Source organism: Salvelinus fontinalis, chromosome 33 (assembly GCF_029448725.1).
Source record: "Salvelinus fontinalis isolate EN_2023a chromosome 33, ASM2944872v1, whole genome shotgun sequence".
NCBI classification, from domain to species: domain Eukaryota; kingdom Metazoa; phylum Chordata; class Actinopteri; order Salmoniformes; family Salmonidae; genus Salvelinus; species Salvelinus fontinalis.
In genome coordinates this window covers 11,853,527-11,873,607 of record NC_074697.1, presented here as the reverse complement: position 1 = coordinate 11,873,607, position 20,081 = coordinate 11,853,527, and the positions used below count along the sequence as shown (strand labels likewise).

Below are 20,081 nucleotides of genomic sequence, written 5' to 3'. Positions count from 1 at the left end.
ACTGCAGAACCAAGATCTGACCACGGTGTTTAATGTGACTGCAGAACCAAGATCTGACCACGGTGTTTAATGTGACTGCCAGAACCACGATCTGACCACGGTGCTTAATGTGACTGCCAGAACCACGATCTGACCACGGTGTTTAATGTGACTGCCAGAACCAAGATCTGACCACGGTGTTTAATGTGACTGCCAGAACCAAGATCTGACCACGGTGTTTAATGTGACTGCCAGAACCAAGATCTGACCACGGTGTTTAATGTGACTGCCAGAACCAAGATCTGACCACGGTGTTTAATGTCACTGCAGAACCAAGATCTGACCACGGTGTTTAATGTCACGTTTAAAACCAAGTCACTGCCAGACATGACGGGGACTAAAATACTGCCACGTTTAAAACCAAGTCACTGCCAGACATGACGAGGACTAAAATACTGCCACGTTTAAAACCAAGTCACTGCCAGACATGACGAGGACTAAAATACTGCCACGTTTAAAACCGTTCAACTGATGTCTCCTCCCTGGACAGATGTGCTGCTCAGAATGAATAAATTAAATGTGAGTCCTGTGTGTGTTATATAATACTACTTACTCTATTTTATTAAGCACTTAATTTAACATGTTATTTTTTTTCGATGGCCGTGAGGTGTTTTGGGATTTTGAGTTCCTCCTGTGTGCATTTTTGTTTTTAGACTTTTAGTTTTTTTTGAAAAGGTGAGATTTTGTAGAAAGCCTCTCCCTAGGCCATAATTACACACCCCTCGTAATGTGGAAGTGTCTTAGTATTACAAGTATACAGATTGTACAGCTTTTGATATTGATAATCAAATAATATTTTGGGATAATCTAAAATTAACCTTGTCCACATCCTCGCCCTCTTTGACCAAAAAGTACATTTTTGAAAACTTCCCTCCCCTGCGTTCTCTTTGAAGTGAAATGTTCCATTGCTGCAGGTCAGCGAGTTGTCAGAGGGCCTAGTGTCTCACAAATAGCACACTATTCCCTTTATAGTGCACTACTTTTGACCAGAGCCCTATGGCAATAGGGTACTATTTGGGATTCACTCGTTACACCAATGGCACACTATTCCCTTTATAGTGCACTACATTTGACCAGAGCCCTATCGCAATAGGGTACTATTTGGGATACACACGTTACACCAATGGCACACTATTCCCTTTATAGTGCACTACTTTTGACCAGAGCCCTTCTGTGTGAACAGGAAGTGTGTTAGTGATTGTCGTGGAAGTGAACGGTGGATAAACATGTTTGTACTAAGGAGAGTTGCTGAATAAATCTCATTGAATCCATCTTGTCCGTTAAGTTTTCTTTTGATATTTTTATTTATTTTTTGGGCTAATATTTATTTCCTCCCACCCACAGATTTTTCCCCGAATTTATATTTCTTAATTACATTTGCTTATTTTGAAAGGGGACGGAAACTTCCGGAAGTGAAGCTGAGCATAAAGAAGCAGCCAATCCACTATTAAACATGTAACAGAAACCTCTTTTTTTGGGGGGGGGCGGGAGGGGGGAGGGGGTTGATATCCACCTCATTTTCGAACGCTCTTAAAACACGGAAACCAAACAGGGAAACTGTGGATACAATTTCCTCCGCTTGAACATTTATCATAAATCATTCGCGCGTCGCTAGAAATCCCTGCATTAGTCTGTTTCTTTTTTTTACTGTCGATCTGAAAGGCCTTTCAAATCAAATACGTTTATTTGTCACGTGCACTGAATACAACAGGTGTCGACCTCACAGTGAAATGCTTTACTTACAGGCTCTAACCAATAGTGCAAAAAAGGCATTAGGTGAACAATAGGTAAGTAAAGAAATAAAACAACAGTAAAAAGACAGGCTCTATAAGGTAGCGAGGCTCTATACAGACACCAGTTAGTCAGGCTGATTTGAGGTAGTATGTACATGAATATATAGTTCAAGTGACTATGCGTATATGACGAACAGAGAGTAGCAGCAGTGTAAAGAGGGTTTGGCGGGTGGTGGGACACAATGCAAATAGTCCAGGTAGCCATTTGATTACCTGTTCAGGAGTCTTATGGCTTGGGGGTAAAAACTGTTGAAAAGCCTTTTGGTCCTAGACTTGGCACTCCGGTACAGCTTGCCATTCGGTCGTAGAGAGAACAGTCTGTGGCTGGGGTCTTTGACATTTTCAGGGCCATCCTCTGACACCGCCTGGTATAGAGGTCCTGGATGGCAGTTAGCGTTTCCCCAGTGATGTACTTGGCCGTACGCACTACCCTCTGTAGTGCCTTGCGGTCAGAGGCCGAGCAGTTGCCATACCAGGCAGTGATGCAACCAGTCAGGATGCTCTCGATAGTGCAGGTGTAGAACATTTTGAGGATCCGAGGACCCATGCCAAATCTTTTCAGTCTCCTGAGGGGGAATAGGCTTTGTCGTTCCCTCTTCACGACTATCTTGGTGTGTTTAGACCATTCTAGTTTGTTGGTGATGTGGACACCAAGGAATATGAAGCTCTCAACCTGCTCCACTACAGCCCCGTCGATGAGAATGGGGGCGTGCTCGGTGCTCCTTTTCCTGTAGTCCACAATCATCTCCTTAATCTTAGTTACGTTGAGGGATAGGTTGTTATTCTGGCACCACCCGGCCAGGTCTCTGACCTCCCTATAGGCTGTCTCGTCGTTATCGGTGATCAGGCCTACCACTGTTGTGTCGTCAGCAAACTTGATGATGGTGTTGGAGTCGTGCCTGGCCATGCAGTCGTGGGTGAACAGGGAGTACAGGAGGGGACTGAGCACGCTCCCCTGAGGGACCCCTGTGTTGAGGATCAGAGTGGCGGATGTGTTGCTACCTACCCTCACCACCTGGGGGTGGCCCGTCAGGAAGTCCAGGATCCAGTTGCAGTGGGAGGTGTTTAGTCCCAGGATCCTTAGCTTAGTGATGAGCTTTGAAGGTACTATGGTGTTGAACGCTGAGCTGGAGTCAATGAACAGCATTCTCACATAGGTGTTCCTTTTGTCCAGGTGGGAAAGGGCAGTGTGGAGTGCAATAGTGATTGCATCATCTGTGGATCTGTTGGGGAGGTATGCGAATTGGAGAGGGTCTAGTGTTTCCGGGATAATGGTGTTGTGAGCCATGACCAGCCTTTCAAAGCACTTCATGGCTACAGACGTGAGTGCTACGGGTCGGTAGTCATTTAGACAGATTACCTTGGCATGTAGCTATTACAGACTGATTCAGGTTGAAAATGTCAGTGAAGACACTGCACCCCAATACTGCCTGTTCACCGGCCCCCAGCACTGCCTCTGCCCCCAGTATTGGCAGGTCATCGGTCCGCAGCCCATCTTCCGTACTGAGCTGCAGTGCAGAATTGGAAACAATCTCCCTGCAGGACCAGGGAAGATTCAAGATCTACTCCACTGGCTTGCTCCTCAGCGATTCCACAGAGCAACAGTAGTAGTAGCAGGGCTGTGAGCTCCTCAGCGATGCCACAGAGCAACAGTAGTAGTAGCAGGGCTGTAAGCTCCTCAGTGATTCCACAGAGCAACAGTAGTAGTAGCAGGGCTGTGAGCTCCTCAGCGATGCCACAGAGCAACAGTAGCAGTAGCAGGGCTGTGAGCTCCTCAGCGATTCCACAGAGCAACAGAAGTAGTAGCAGGGCTGTGAGCTCCTCAGCGATGCCACAGAGCAACAGTAGTAGTAGCAGGGCTGTGAGCTCCTCAGCGATGCCACAGAGCAACAGTAGCAGTAGCAGGGCTGTGAGCTCCTCAGCGATTCCACAGAGCAACAGTAGTAGTAGTAGGGCTGTGAGCTCCTCAGTGATTCCACAGAGCAACAGTAGTAGTAGTAGCAGGGCTGTGAGCTCCTCAGCGATTCCACAGAGCAACAGTAGTAGTAGCAGGGCTGTGAGCTCCTCAGCGATGCCACAGCAACAGTAGTAGTAGCAGGGCTGTGAGCTCCTCAGCGATGCCACAGAGCAACAGTAGTAGTAGTAGCAGGGCTGTGAGCTCCTCAGCGATGCCACAGAGCAACAGTAGTAGTAGCAAGGCTGTAAGCTCCTCAGCGATGCCACAGAGCAACAGTAGTAGTAGCAGGGCTGTGAGCTCCTCAGCGATGCCACAGAGCAACAGTAGTAGTAGCAGGGCTGTGAGCTCCTCAGCGATGCCACAGAGCAACAGTAGTAGTAGCAGGGCTGTAAGCTCCTCAGCGATGCCACAGAGCAACAGTAGTAGTAGCAAGGCTGTAAGCTCCTCAGCGATTCCACAGAGTAGTAGTAGCAGGGCTGTGAGCTCCTCAGCGATTCCACAGAGCAACAGCAGTAGTAGTAGCAAGGCTGTGAGCTCCTCAGCGATGCCACAGAGCAACAGCAGAAGAGACGTAAAGAGGTATGAAAACATAGCTGTAACTCAACAGCTGTCTGCCCCTGGGAGTAAAAGAAGCGTGAAAGACAGCTGTCTTTGTCTCTGAGCCGAGATGTTTTCAATCAAGCGTGTTGCCATGATGTGTTGAAGCTGTTACTAATCAAAGGGATTATTAATAACGAATACATAGAACACTTTGTTCCCTGACCAATAGATTAAGGAGGCGTGTTCATTAGAAAAGGGGTGGTGGATTGCATGTGGATGGTAGTCATGGATAACGATGGATGTTAGTCATCCTGGTGAATCATTTAAATTCAAAATGTAGTCCGCTCCGGATCAGCTAAACGTTCACATTTGGAAAATAAGGTTTTATAACCCCAACACAACACTCACTGCTCTTGTTACAAATGCATGACTATTGTCTCACGTTAATCAGGACAGGGGGGGTTGATATGTTATATAATTTGATTCATTATAATTACTGGGGTCTGAGACAGGGGGGTTGGGAGACACTGTGGCCCCGTCCAATGTCAACCCTGGAAAGGGCCAGCCAGAAAGGAGCTCTGAGGCAGTGATTGTGTGGCTAGCAGAGGCAGAGGTGAGCTGATCTGAAAGAGAGTGGCTCCCCAGTGGCACAGCGGTCTAAGGCACTGCGTCTCAGTGTTTGAGGCGTCACTACAGACACCCTGGTTCGATTCCAGGCTGTATAACAACCGACCGTGATTGGGAGTCCCATAGGGCTGCGCACAATTTTCCCGGCGTCGTCCGGGTTTGGCCGGTGTCGGCCGTCATTGTAAATAAGAATTTGTTCTTTAACTAACTTGCCTAGTTAAAGAAAGGTTAAAAAAATACAACATTATTTGAATGAAAATTCAGTCCACTTGACAATTCAAAAATAATTCATTATTCTTTATGCTGATTATTTATACAACTTCACACAGTGAAACATAATATGGAATGTAACACAAATACAGTGGATGTGGTGATTTCTAATAATACAATTACTACAGATCGCTAGCTCTATACATTATTTTCCTAAACATGTTTATCTGATATTATAGCTAGCTAGTTTTGTTCTAGCTAGCTCACACAAAGCAGGCTTTTGGTCCTTCTCGCTGGTCTGCAGACTATATGATCATGACGTTGTGGCTGTAACATTTAACGGGACACTAGAACACACAACAACTAGCTATAGCAGATAGACATTTTCAGGAAAAGCAGCTCGTATAGCAAGCCAATTAAAATGAATATCATTGCATTGCTTCGACATCTAGCTAGCTTATCTCGCCTGGTGCAGCAGCTGAATATGATCTTCTTCCCCGTTCCCCGCTTGTCTTGATTCTACAGGGAAGAAAGCCTGTTCTCCTCAAAACATTATTAGCAAGCTAGCTAACGTTAGCCATACTTGAGCAGAGATCTCAGCTTGCTAACTAGGCCAAGCCAACTAACTACACAGAACAAATACATTTTTTTTCTACTGTTAGTCTCAACCAAATACCAAGTACATAGCTCGACATATCGCTCTGATACACAACGTAAGAACTACTAGATGCAGGCAAGACAAAAGGCTCTAATGCTAGCTAGCTAGCTAGCTAGCCATACTGTAATGTCAATAGAAAAGCATCAGTGTTGTTAGCGGTTGTGCTATGTGGAAACACTTGTTTATTTATTCCCTTCCTCACGAACACCTTGTTGTAGCTTTCAAATTCTGTGAATATAATTTAATATGATATTATGATAATATATATCATAATATTAATATTAGATAATATGCTATTCATTTTGGTCACATTTGATCTATATTTAGCACATTTAGAAAGCTTCCAAATCGGAAGAAAAGTCCACCTGAACTCTTTTTCTGTGCTGCCTGCTTTTACATTTTTTAGGTAACTCGCAAAAATGTCACCAAAACTCTGAGCGCACAGATTCGACATCTGACAAGTGTAGCTTTGATTTCACAGAAGAGGATTCACCAGTCGCAAGTTTAGTAAATGAGTTTGATTTCATTCTCAAAAAGTAGTTGCATGGTTTGCAAATCTTATTGAATTTATTCACATATCAACTTACACTGTTTGCAAGTGTTGTTATATTTATTCACACATCACGTAATGCGCTGACAAGTTGCATTTATTCACAAAATAAGTTACATGTTTGCAACTATAAAACTCAGTATACTGTTGCAACTCATCTTTTACATGTGCAAATCATACTTTACAGGCTTGTATAATTCAGCCATTATTCTACCTCCATACATCTGCCTGTAGCTGACTACCAAGAGTCATTGCAGTGTTTTTACTTGACCTAGTTAGCACAACAGCTAGCTAGCGAATCAGGTATACCATTTAGCTAACGTTAGCCAGCTAGCTAGCGAATCATGTATACCAGTTAGCTAATGTTAGCCAGCTAGCTAGCGAATCATGTATACCAGTTAGCTAATGTTAGCCAGCTAGCTAGCGAATCATGTATACCAGTTAGCTAATGTTAGCCAGCTAGCTAGCGAATCATGTATACCAGTTAGCTAACGTTAGCCAGCTAGCTAGCGAATCATGTATACCATTTAGCTGACGTTAGCCAGCTAGCTAGCGAATCATGTATACCAGTTAGCTAACGTTAGCCAGCTAGCTAGCGAATCATGTATACCAGTTAGCTAACGTTAGCCAGCTAGCTAGCGAATCATGTATACCAGTTAGCTAACGTTAGCCAGCTAGCTAGCGAATCATGTATACCATTTAGCTAACGTTAGCCAGCTAGCTAATAATGGCTCTATGGGCTGTATACGGTTATGGAGAGGGAATTAAATTGTTTATTAGTCATCTTGCTAGATGGTTATATAGCTGTGGCCATCTGGCGTATATCAACAGAGGCTTTCTACAACCATAGAGTCATTAGAGCCAGTAGCTTCATGGTTCCTGCAGCTAGCATGAAGCTAGCCCTCACTTGTTTATTTGGGTCCCCAATAGCTTTTGCAGAAGCTACTATTCCTGGGGTCCACAAAACACATGACAAGTAACAAAACATTGATAGACAAGGACAGTCACACAAATTAAAAATACAATGATTTACAAAACAATACAACTAAAAAAATAAATGAAGCCAGTCAATCAGACAGCAGCTGAGAGTCAGAATTATGTACAGCCTACATGGGCTAAAAATACTGTACTTATTGTGCCTTCCACTTTATGAGAAGGCAAGACTGAAGAGGTCACACTTAAAACCTACAAACCACGTGACATGAGCAGTCAAAGCAGGGCATTATTAAATGAGTGGCAGGTAGCCTAGTGGTTAGAGCGTTGGACTAGTAACCAACAGGTAGCCTAGTGGTTAGTGCGTTGGACTGGTAACCAGCAGGTAGCCTAGTGGTTATAGTGTTGGACTAGTAACCAGCAGGTAGCCTAGTGGTTAGAGCGTTGGACTAGTAACTGAAAGGTTGCAAGATCGAATCCCCAAGCTGACAAGGTAAAAATCTTGTCGTTCTGCCCTTGAACAAGGCAGTGTTCCTACGCTGTCATTGAAAATAAGAATTTGTTCTTAACTGACTTGCCTGGTTAAGTAAAAGGTGAAATAACATTTAAGAAACAGTGGGGTTAGTTGATACACCTTTTTTTCAATTGAATCACAAAATTAATAATTTGACCAAATATGTAGGAAGAGCTCATCATTTCATGGAGTCTGTGAAGAAAGAAACCACATGGAACAAGTGGTTAGCAAGTTAATATATGGATGGGCAATGACTGACTGGTGTAACAGTATAACTTTACGTCGTCCCCTCGCCCCGACACGGGCGCAAACCAGGGACCCTCTGCACACATCAACAACGGTCGCCCACGAAGCATCGTTACCCATCGCTCCAGAAAAGCCACGGCCCTTGCAGAGCAAGGGGAAACACTACTTCTAGGTTTCAGAGCAAGTGACGTAACTGATTGTAACGCTATTAGCGCGTACCCGCTAACTAGCTAGCCATTTCACATCCGTTACACTAGCAAGTTAGGTCCCAAAAACAGACATTTTTTTCACCAAGTCAAGTTAATTTGTGTTAGAGGTTTCGTGATGCTTGTATCTGAACCAAAGTAGATCATTTTATGAATGTTCTATACATCAGCTAGGGTCTCTATAAGATTCAATATGAAGCTGTAAACCTAGCATGACAGTGCATCCTTGTAGCTGTGTGGGCTAATATAGCCTTGGGGTAAGTTGAGCCAATGGCCATGAGGTAAATTGAGCCAATGGCCTTGGGGTAAGTTGAGCCAATGGCCATGAGGTAAATTGAGCCAATGGCCATGAGGTAAGTTGAGCCAATGGCCATGAGGTAAATTGAGCCAATGGCCATGAGGTAAATTGAGCCAATGGCCATGAGGTAAATTGAGCCAATGGCCATGAGGTAAATTGAGCCAATGGCCATGAGGTAAATTGAGCCAATGGCCATGAGGTAAATTATTCCCCAGGTCGTTGCTGCAAATGAGAACGTGTTCTCAGTCAACTTACCTGGTAAAATAACAGTAAAATAAAAAAAAAATATCACTGGGATATGAGATAACACCAAGGCATTATCACTGGGATATGAGATAACACCAAGGCATGATCACTGGGATATGAGATAACACCAAGGCATTATCACTGGGATATGAAATAACACCAAGGCATTATCGCTGGGATATGAAACAACACCAAGGCCTTGCCTTGCCTATGTTGTAGGTATGTTGCACAACGCATCACCGGGGGCAAACTACCTGCCCTCCAGGACACCTACACCACCCGATGTCACAGGAAGGCCATAAAGATCATCAAGGACAACAACCACCCGAGCTACTGCCTGTTCACCCCGCTATCATCCAGAAGGCGAGGGCAGTACAGGTGCATCAAAGCAGGGACCGAGAGACTGAAAAACAGCTTCTTTCTCAAGGCCATCAGACTGTTAAACAGCCATCACTAACATTTAGTGGCTGCTGCCAACATACTGACTCAACTCCAGCCACTTTAATAATAGGAATTGATGAAAATGTATGTAAAAATGTATCACTAGCCACTATAAACAATGCCACTTAATATAATGTTTACATACCCTACATTACTCATCTCATATGTATATACTGTACTCTATATCATCTACTGCATCTTGCCATCTTTATGTAATACATGTATCACTAGCCACTTTAAACTATGCCACTTTATGTTTACATACCCTACATTACTCATCTCATATGTATATACTGTACTCTATATCATCTACTGCATCTTGCCATCTTTATGTAATACATGTATCACTAGCCACTTTAAACTATGCCACTTTATGTTTACATACCCTACATTACTCATCTCATATGTATATACTGTACTCTATACCATCTACTGCATCTTGCCTATGCCGTTCTGTACCATCACTCATTCATATATCTTTATGTACATATTCTTTATCCCTTTACACTTGTGTGTATAAGGTAGTAGTTGTGGAATTGTTAGGTTAGATTACTTGTTGGTTATTACTGCATTGTCGGAACTAGAAGCACAAGCATTTCGCTACACTCGCATTAATATCTGCTAATCATGTGTATGTGACAAATAAAATTTGATTTGATTTGGTAGAATTTAGGCTTGTTTTAGGTAGAATTTAGGCATGTTGTAGGCCCTATCTGTCTATCTGTAAATGGGGTGTTGGAGAGTGCCCCTGTCTATCTGTAAATGGAGTGTTGGAGAGTGCCCCTGTCTATCTGTAAATGGAGTGTTGGAGAGTGCCCCTGTCTATCTGTAAATGGGGTGTTGGAGAGTGCCCCTGTCTATCTGTAAATGGGGTGTTGGAGAGTGCCCCTGTCTATCTGTAAATGGGGTGTTGGAGAGTGCCCCTGTCTATCTGTAAATGGGGTGTTGGAGAGTGGCCCTGGTTATCTGTAAATGGGGTGTTGGAGAGTGGCCCTGGTTATCTGTAAATGGGGTGTTGGAGAGTGCCCCTGTCTATCTGTAAATGGGGTGTTGGAGAGTGCCCCTGTCTATCTGTAAATGGGGTGTTGGAGAGTGCCCCTGTCTATCTGCAAATGGGGTGTTCGAGAGTGCCCCTGGTTATCTGTAAATGGGGTGTTGGAGAGTGCCCCTGTCTATCTGTAAATGGGGTGTTGGAGAGTGCCCCTGTCTATCTGTAAATGGAGAGTGCCCCTGTCTATCTGTAAATGGGGTGTTGGAGAGTGCCCCTGTCTATCTGTAAATGGAGTGTTGGAGAGTGCCCCTGTCTATCTGTAAATGGAGAGTGCCCCTGTCTATCTGTAAATGGGGTGTTGGAGAGTGCCCCTGTCTATCTGTAAATGGGGTGTTGGAGAGTGCCCCTGTCTATCTGTAAATGGGGTGTTGTAGAGTGCCCCTGTCGATCTGTAAATGGGGTGTTGGAGAGTGCCCCTGTCTATCTGTAAATGGGGTGTTGGAGAGTGCCCCTGTCTATCTGTAAATGGGGTGTTGGAGAGTGGCCCTGGTTATCTGTCAATATAAAAAACAAGACACGGTGCTGTCTGGTTTGCTTAATATAAGGAATTTGAAATTACTTTTGATACTTAAGTATATTTAAAACCAAATACTTTTACTTTTACTCAAGTAGTATTTTACTGGGTGACTTTCACTTTTACTTGAGTCATTTTCTATTAAGGTATCTTTACGTTTACTCAAGTACGACATTTTGGTACTTCTTAAACCACTGGTAAATAGGGAACAACTCATTCGGTTTTAATCGACGAACACGTAGTTCTTCACGCTCTCTCTCTCTACGATGACAGTGGCGCCCTCTAGTGTTGAGTCCAAATGACTGCATCTGTCTTGTCACCTGATCGAACCAGGAAGCAAAGAACAAGCCCTTCAATCAGACATCCCTGTAGTGATCGACAGAGAAAGACTAACTAGATCGATATCTAAGTTCATTAAGTCACACAGCGACACCATGGTTCAATGTTTCCTGATTCATACCGTTCACCCGGTAAGCACTCTGGCGCCCGGGGAGAGCCGCGTGCTGTACTCCCGTGTGTTTGGACCGGAGGAGGGCGCGCTGACCGGGGCGGACAGTGAACTGGGACCGGAACAGAGGCGGCTTCTGCAAAATGAGAAGGTAGCGGTGGTGGCGAGGTGAGAGACGGTCCTGGGACCTGTACTAGAAAGACAATGTTGTTTCATGCAGTTTTGACATGCAGGCTAGGCCACTAACTTGACAATCCTGTAATGTCAAAGATGAATGTGATTGCGTGAGCTTCTTTGAATGCACAAAACTCTAAGTAGGTCATCGTCAACAGTAGTGCACTATATAGGGAATAGGGCTCTGGTCAACAGTAGTGTACTATAAAGGGAATAGGGCCCTGGTCAACAGTAGTGTACTATATAGGGAATAGGGCCCTGGTCAACAGTAGTGCACTATATAGGGAATAGGGTTCCATAGGGCCCTGGTCAACAGTAGTGTACTATATAGGGTTCCATAGGGCTCTGGTCTACAGTAGTGCACTATGTAGGGAATAGGGTGCCAGTTGGTACTTAGTTTAGAAAACATTTCCCCCTGTGTTATGTTCTTCACTACGCCCAAGGCTATACATTCCTACCGCCAGCGGGCGAGGGGAGTTTGCAGTTTAAGACGTGATTAGCATTGCTGGGTGGTAGCCCACACTCATAGTCTATACATATATCAACATAAGTGGCGACAGGAAGTAGGTACGCTGCTGGCTTGATGCTGAAAAAGCGACTTGCCTCCGACTAGCAGCTGTTGTGGGGCCGGTGGGAGGAGGGACGGTGGGCTGTGGGAGGAGGGCCGGTGGGAGGAGGGCCGGTGGGAGGAGGGCCGGTGGGAGGAGGGCCGGTGGGAGGAGGGCCGGTGGGAGGAGGGCCGGTGGGAGGAGGGCCGGTGGGAGGAGGGCCGGTGGGCTGTGGGAGGAGGGCCGGTGGGAGGAGGGCCGGTGGGAGGAGGGCCGGTGGGCTGTGGGAGGAGGGCCGGTGGGAGGAGGGCCGGTGGGAGGAGGGCCGGTGGGAGGAGGGCCGGTGGGAGGAGGGCCGGTGGGCTGTGGGAGGAGGGCCGGTGGGAGGAGGGCCGGTGGGAGGAGGGCCGGTGGGAGTAGGGCCGGTGGGAGGAGGGCCGGTGGGAGGAGGGCCGGTGGGAGGAGGGCCGGTGGGAGGAGGGCCGGTGGGAGGAGGGCCGGTGGGCTGTGGGAGGAGGGCCGGTGGGCTGTGGGAGGAGGGACGGTGGGCTGTGGGAGAAGGGATGCTGCTTGACAAAGTTGGCATCGCTGGCTCCCCTTGAATGACGCGATGGGCGGAAAAGATATAGCTCGACTACTGGAGGGACACCGGCCCTACCGAGTGCTCATTGCTAACTGTGTCGACCAAACTATCGCTCTCTCCATAATACCATCTCTGTCTCTCAGGCAGGTGTGTAGTGCAGTGACCCAGTCCTGTGTTGCTCAGGCCAGGTGTTGCTAGCAAGTAAAATAACTACCTCTCTCTCTCTCTACTCCATCCCTCTCTCAGGCAGGTGCGTAGTGCGGTGACCCTGTATCGTGAGGCCTCAGGCCGGGTGTTGGTGGAGACCGTACTGGGAGAGGAGCTGGTGGCTCTCCAAGAGGCTGACAGCGGGGTGCAGCGGCTGGGGAGGGGAGAGCCCTGGGCTGGGGAGAGGAGTGCTCTGTGGCTGGGGGTCCAGAGCCTAGCCTTCACCCTGGTCACTGAGCCCCATGAGAACCTGCTTCTGGCTGAGGGGACCCTGAAGAACATCACCAGACACTGTCTGGAACATCTACGCATGCTGGGGACGGGGAGCGAGGTGAGAGATGTACCGGATGGTCTAGATGAATGTTGTAACAGACTTTGGCCAGGGCCTAGCCTTCACCCTGGTCGCTGGGGCCTAGCCTTCACCCTGGTCGCTGGGGCCTAGCCTTCACCCTGGTCGCTGGGGCCTAGCCTTCACCCTGGTCGCTGGGGCCTAGCCTTCACCCTGGTCGCTGGGGCCTAGCCTTCACCCTGGTCGCTGGGGCCTAGCCTTCACCCTGGTCGCTGGGGCCTAGCCTTCACCCTGGTCGCTGGGGCCTAGCCTTCACCCTGGTCGCTGGGGCCTATCCTTCACCCTGGTCGCTGGGGCCTAGCCTTCACCCTGGTCGCTGGGGCCTAGCCTTCACCCTGGTCACTGGGGCAAAAACAGTTAAAAAAATAATTACAAATCTTATACCTACTGGAGCTTTACGTGCTACAGGTGGGTCCTGCTATGCTGACCAGTGAGCTGAGATAAGGCAGGGCTTTACCAATCAATCAACTTGATTGGAGTCCACCTGTGGTAAATTCAATTGATTGGACATGATTTGTAAAGGCACACACCTGTCTATATAAGGTCCCACAAGTTGACAGTGCATTTCAGAGCAAAAACCAAGTCATGACGTTGAAGGAATTATCTAGAGAGCTCTGAAACAGGATCGTGTCGAGGCACAGATCTGGGGAAGGGTACCAAAACATTTCTGCAGCATTGAAGGTCCAAGAACACAGTGGCCTACATCATTCTTAAATGGAAGAAGTTTGGAACCACCAAGACTCTTCCTAGAGCTGACCTCCCGGCCAAACCGAGCAATCAGGGGAGAAGGGCCCGATGGTCACTCTGACAGAGCTCCAGAGTTCCTCTGTGGAGATGGGAGAACCTTCCAGAAGGACAACCATCTCTGCAGCACTCCACCAATCAGGCCTTTATCGTAGAGTGGCCAGACGGAAGCCACTCCTCAGTACATGACAGCCTGCTTAGAGTTTGCCAAGAGGCACCCCAAACCATAAAAAACAAGATTCTCTGGTCTGATGAAATCAAGATTGAACTCTTTGGCCTCAATGCCAAGCGTCACGTCTGGAGGGAACCTGGCACCATCCCTACGGTGAAGCCTGGTGGTGGCAGCATCATGCTGTTGGGATGTTTCCCAGCGGCAGGGACTGGGAGACTAGTCAGGATTGAGGAAATTATGAATGGAGCAAAGGACAGAGAGATCCTTAATGAAAAGCTGCTCCAGAGCGCTCAGGACCTCAGACTGGGGCGAAGGTTCACCTTCCAACAGGACAACGACCCAAAGCACACAGCCAAGACAATGCAGGAGTGGCTTTGGGACAAGTCTCTGAATGTCCTTGAGTGGCCCAACCAAAGCCCGGACATCTCTGGAGAGACCTGAAAATAGCTGTGCAGCGACACTCCCCATCCACCCTGACAGAGCTTGAAAGGATCTGCAGAGAAGAATAGGAGAAACTCCCCAAATACAGGTGTGCCAAGCTTGTAGCATCATACCCAAGGATGAGGATTTTTTTTTTGCCGTCCAATTTAGAATAAGGCTGTGCTTCTACCAAGTATGAACTCTGGGGGGGGGGGGTGTGAAGACATCTTCGTAGTTTAAAAAAAATATATAATTTGGAGAAAAAAATATATAATTTAACTTTGAAAATGTGTAGTAGGTCGTGTAGATCGATAAAAGGGGAAAAAATATGAATTTCCTTTTAAGATGTTATTGAAAGGCAGCAAAATGTGGAAACTGTAAACTTTCACTGTGGCATTCTGGGGGTTTATTCCTATCTAGTCCTGTTTGTTTTTAAGGTCCTGGATTCTCTATTTTGTACCTTAATTCTCTGGATTGTGAAGAAGTATTTTGCTATATGGCTTGCACCTGTTGTTTTCTCTGCATGTGACAAATATACTTTTGTTTTATTCTTCAGGTCCTGTTGAAGAGTGACCGTATCGATGTCCTGCTCCACCGTCTATTACCACACGGTCAACTGCTGTTCCTCAACCATCGCTTCACCCAGAGTCTGGAGAAGGAGCTGGCTAATTACATGGCCCAATGAGAGAGAAGGAGAGGATGGCATATTATGCCTAAAAGAAGGTCTGAAACAGCAAGATGCCATTTAAACTTTAAAGAAAATAAAAAATAGCTTGTTTTGATTTAATGTTGAAAACATTTTTATTACGCCGCTCTCTAATGAACACTACCCTTGGATAGCCTTGGAGAATACACGAACCTTCCTCTTCTCTTCCTTGGGATACCACAGGCTAACAGGAAGTGGGTTGATACCCCGGGCTAACAGGAAGTGGGTTGATACCACGGGCTAACAGGAAGTGGGTTGATACCACGGGCTAACAGGAAGTGGGTTGATACCACGGGCTAACAGGAAGTGGGTTGATACCACGGGCTAACAGGAAGTGGGTTGATACCACGGGCTAACAGGAAGTGGGTTGATACCACGGGCTAACAGGAAGTGGTTGATACCACGGGCTAACAGGAAGTGGGTTGATACCACGGACTAACAGGAAGTGGGTTGATACCACGGGCTAACAGGAAGTGGGTTGATACCACGGGCTAACAGGAAGTGGGTTGATACCACGGGCTAACAGGAAGTGGGTTGATACCACGGGCTAACAGGAAGTGGGTTGATACCACGGGCTAACAGGAAGTGTGTTGACCTGAGGTGTCCAGAACAGAAAGACACAACGATCCATCACACAGAGACTGTTATTGTCACAAAGCTGCCTGAAGAGTCTGTCTGTCTGAACTGTCTGTCTGAACTGTCTGTCCTGTCCGAACTGTCTGTCTGAACTGTCTGAACTGTCTGTCTGAACTGTCTGTCTGAACTGTCTGTCTGAACTGTCTGTCTGAACTATCTGTCTGAACTGTCTGTCTGAACTGTCTGTCTGAACTGTCTGTCTGAACTGTCTGTCTCTGTCTGTCTGTCTGTCTGAACTAACTGTCTGTCTGTCTGAACTAACTGTCTGTCTGTCTGAACTAACTGTCTGTCTGTCTGAACTAACTGTCTGTCTGTCTGAACTAACTGTCTGTCTGTCTGAACTAACTGTCTGTCTGAACTAACTGTCTGTCTGAACTAACTGTCTGAACTAACTGTCTGAACTAACTGTCTGTCTGTGTCTGTCTGTCTGTCTGTCTGTCTGTCTGTCTGTCTTGTCTGTCCTGTCTGTCCTGTCTGTCTTGTCTGTCTTGTCTGTCCTGTCTGTCCTGTCTGTCTTGTCTGTCTTGTCTGTCCTGTCTGAACTGCCTGAACTGCCTGACTGTGACCTTACCCATCCAGGAGATGGCAAATTAACCTTTGTGGCAAAAAAACTATATTTGTTACATGTGCTGAATACAACAGGTGGAGGCCTTACTGTACAATGCTGACTTACAAGCCTTTAACCAACAATGCAGTTTTAAGAAAAATAATAGATAAGAAAATATTTACTAAAGTAAGGAGTGGGAGGGGGGTCAATGCAAATAGTCTGGTAGCCATTTGATTAGCTGTTCAGCAGTCTGATGGCTTGGGGGTGGAAGCTGTTCAGCAGTCTGATGGCTTGGGGGTAGAAGCTGTTCAGCAGTCTGATGGCTTGGGGGTAGAAGCTGTTCAGCATTCTGATGGCTTGGGGCAGAAGCTGTTCAGCAGTCTAATGGCTTGGGGGTAGAAGCTGTTCAGCAGTCTGATGGCTTGGTGGTGGAAGCTGTTCAGCAGTCTGATGGCTTGGGGGTAGAAGCTGTTCAGCAGTCTGATGGCTTGGGGGTAGAAGCTGTTCAGCAGTCTGATGGCTTGGGGGTAGAAGCTGTTCAGCAGTCTGATGGCTTGGGGGTAGAAGCTGTTCAGCAGTCTGATGGCTTGGGGGTAGAAGCTGTTCAGCAGTCTGATGGCTTGGGGGTAGAAGCTGTTCAGCAGTCTAATGGCTTGGGGGTAGAAGCTGTTCAGCAGTCTGATGGCTTGGGGGTGGAAGCTGTTCAGCAGTCTGATGGTTTGGGGGTAGAAGCTGTTCAGCAGTCTAATGGCTTGGGGTAGAAGCTGTTCAGTAGTCTAATGGCTTGGGGGTAGAAGCTGTTCAGCAGTCTGATGGCTTGGGGGTAGAAGCTGTTCAGCAGTCTAATGGCTTGGGGGTAGAAGCTGTTCAGCAGTCTAATGGCTTGGGGGTAGAAGCTGTTCAGCTGTCTGATGGGGGTAGAAGCTGTTCAGCAGTCTAATGGGGGTAGAAGCTGTTCAGCAGTCTAATGGCTTGGGGGTAGAAGCTGTTCAGCAGTCTGATGGGGGTAGAAGCTGTTCAGCAGTCTAATGGCTTGGGGGTAGAAGCTGTTCAGCAGTCTAATGGCTTGGGGTAGAAGCTGTTCAGCAGTCTAATGGCTTGGGGGTAGAAGCTGTTCAGTAGTCTAATGGCTTGGGGGTAGAAGCTGTTCAGCAGTCTGATGGCTTGGGGGTAGAAGCTGTTCAGCAGTCTAATGGCTTGGGGGTAGAAGCTGTTCAGCAGTCTAATGGCTTGGGGGTAGAAGCTGTTCAGTAGTCTAATGGTTTGGGGGTAGAAGCTGTTCAGCAGTCTAATGGCTTGGGGGTAGAAGCTGTTCAGCAGTCTAATGGTTTGGGGGTAGAAGCTGTTCAGCAGTCTAATGGTTTGGGGGTAGAAGCTGTTCAGCAGTCTAATGGGGGTAGAAGCTGTTCAGCAGTCTGATGGCTTGGGGGTAGAAGCTGTTCAGCAGTCTGATGGCTTGGGGGTAGAAGCTGTTCAGTAGTCTAATGGCTTGGGGGTAGAAGCTGTTCAGTAGTCTAATGGCTTGGGGGTAGAAGCTGTTCAGTAGTCTAATGGCTTGGGGGTAGAAGCTGTTCAGCAGTCTGATGGCTTGGGGGTAGAAGCTGTTCAGCAGTCTAATGGCTTGGGGGTAGAAGCTGTTCAGCAGTCTGATGGCTTGGGGGTAGAAGCTGTTCAGCAGTCTAATGGCTTGGGGGTAGAAGCTGTTCAGCAGTCTAATGGTTTGGGGGTAGAAGCTGTTCAGCAGTCTAATGGCTTGGGGGTAGAAGCTGTTCAGCAGTCTGATGGCTTGGGGGTAGAAGCTGTTCAGTAGTCTAATGGCTTGGGGGTAGAAGCTGTTCAGCAGTCTAATGGCTTGGGGGTAGAAGCTGTTCAGCAGTCTGATGGCTTGGGGGTAGAAGCTGTTCAGTAGTCTAATGGCTTGGGGGTAGAAGCTGTTCAGGAGTCTGATGACTTGGGGGTAGAAGCTGTCTTTTGGTCCCAGACTTGGCGCTCCGGTATCGCTTGCCGTGCGGTAGCAGAGAGAACAGTCTACGACTTGGATGGCTGGAGTGTTTGACAGGTTTTTTTTAGGCTTTCCTCTGACACCGCCTGTGATGTACCGGGGAACAGGGGGTTAGATCTCTAGAGATTGGTAGATGTCTATGCTGTTTAAGGTGAAAGATGGAACAGATTCTTGGTGCCCGTTTTTTGACAACATGCCTTCATTAATTCACTCCCCCCACCCCTCCTATCATACTACAATGGCTGACCCACTGTCTGTCTGAACTGTCTTCTGTCTGAACACTCTGTCTGAACTGTCTGTCTATTTACTAAAGTAAGGGGGGTCAATGCTAGCCATTTGATTAACTGTTCAGGAGACTTGTGACTTGTGGGTAGAAGCTGTTCAGGTTGCTGTACCTATCCTACTACAATGGCTGACCCACTGTCTGTCTGAACTCTCTTCTGTCTGTCTGAACTGTCTGTCTGAACTGTCTGTCTGAAATAGTCTGGCTAGCCATTTGATTAACTGTTCAGGAGACTTGTGACTTGGGGGTAGAAGCTGTTCAGGTTGCTGTACCTATCCTACTACAATGGCTGACCCACTGTGAACCGACACGTGCACCGTGATAATGAAACATATTATTCCGTATAGCTTCTACTATGTACAGTAGGGCCGCATGTTGAACCGATACCTGTAGTAGCGGACATGCTGCCAGGTGCGCTACCGCGCGAAGATATTTATAACTAACCCAAGATCATTAACATGCGAGCAAATGAAGCATAGTGGGCAGAGCCAAGCACGAACTAGTGAGATCCTATTGGCACGTTCTAGCATGTATTTGCATATATTTCCGTTGGGGAACGCCTTCTCTGTGAAGTACGCGTATGCAATAGCCTAATTTGCCTTTCCTTGTAAACAAACGCATTTCTTTTTCATTTTTTAAAATAATTGTCGCGGTAACTAGTCTTCAACTGTTTTAAGCTAAAAAAAAATGCCTTTCAAACTGTAAAACATGCAGACAGATCTGGAATAAGTTGCTTTTCGCTTTTCTTTTTTTTCTCCATTTCAACTTTTTGAACTGTACCTGTTGTTCATTAAAAGCTCCACAGGGAAGTCTTTGGATCCGTCTCTGCTGTTGACCTGTTTAAAGCTCCCAACACCAACTTTGACACGTACAGAGCCTTCACAAAGGGGTTCACACCTCTTTACTTTTTCCAACATTTTTGTTGTGTTACAGCTTCAATTTAAAATGTATTACATTTGAGATTTTTGTGTCACTGATCTACACAAAATACCCAATGATGTCAAAGTGTAATTTTGTTTTTTAAAAGTTTTTTACAAATTAATTAAAAGTGAAAAGGTGAAATGTCTTGAGTCAACACGTATTCAACTCCTTTGTTATGGCAAGCTTAAATACGTTCAGGAGTACAAATGTGATTAACAAGTCACATAATTAGTTGCATGGACTCACTCTGAAGAAGCTGCAATAATAGTGTTTAACATGAATTTTTGAATGACTCCCACTTCTCTGTACCACACATAACATCTGTATGGAAAACCATTTCTTTATTAAGTTGAACATGTGCTCTTTATGACAATGTTATTGGACCAAGTTACACTTCTCAAAAAGCACCGGAATGGTGGCACGACCCTACTACTGCCATTACTACTGCCATCACTACTGCCATTACTACTGCCATTACTACTGCCATTACTACTGCCATCACTACTGCCATCACTACT

The 20,081-nt window shown here is 46.5% G+C and overlaps 1 protein-coding gene across 1 annotated transcript; it reads left to right on the top strand.

Moving 5' to 3' along the window:
- Nucleotides 1–11,130: 11,130 nt before the first annotated feature.
- ap5s1 (adaptor related protein complex 5 subunit sigma 1) lies at nucleotides 11,131–19,708 on the top strand. Its single transcript, XM_055895111.1, has 3 exons — nucleotides 11,131–11,439; nucleotides 12,823–13,114; nucleotides 15,025–19,708. Exons 1-3 carry the CDS (start codon nucleotides 11,258–11,260, stop codon nucleotides 15,151–15,153), a joined length of 603 nt encoding a protein of 200 aa, XP_055751086.1. The 5' UTR covers nucleotides 11,131–11,257; the 3' UTR covers nucleotides 15,154–19,708.
- The last annotated feature ends 373 nt before the right edge of the window (nucleotides 19,709–20,081 follow it).

Bases quoted from the DNA above. Each gene is read 5' to 3' on its own strand.
- ap5s1 (XM_055895111.1), top strand. From the start codon at position 11,258: ATGGTTCAATGTTTCCTGATTCATACCGTTCACCCGGTAAGCACTCTG. The intron at 11,440-12,822 runs GTGAGAGACGGT...TCCCTCTCTCAG, and splicing joins AAGGTAGCGGTGGTGGCGAG to GCAGGTGCGTAGTGCGGTGA. The intron at 13,115-15,024 runs GTGAGAGATGTA...TTTATTCTTCAG, and splicing joins TGCTGGGGACGGGGAGCGAG to GTCCTGTTGAAGAGTGACCG.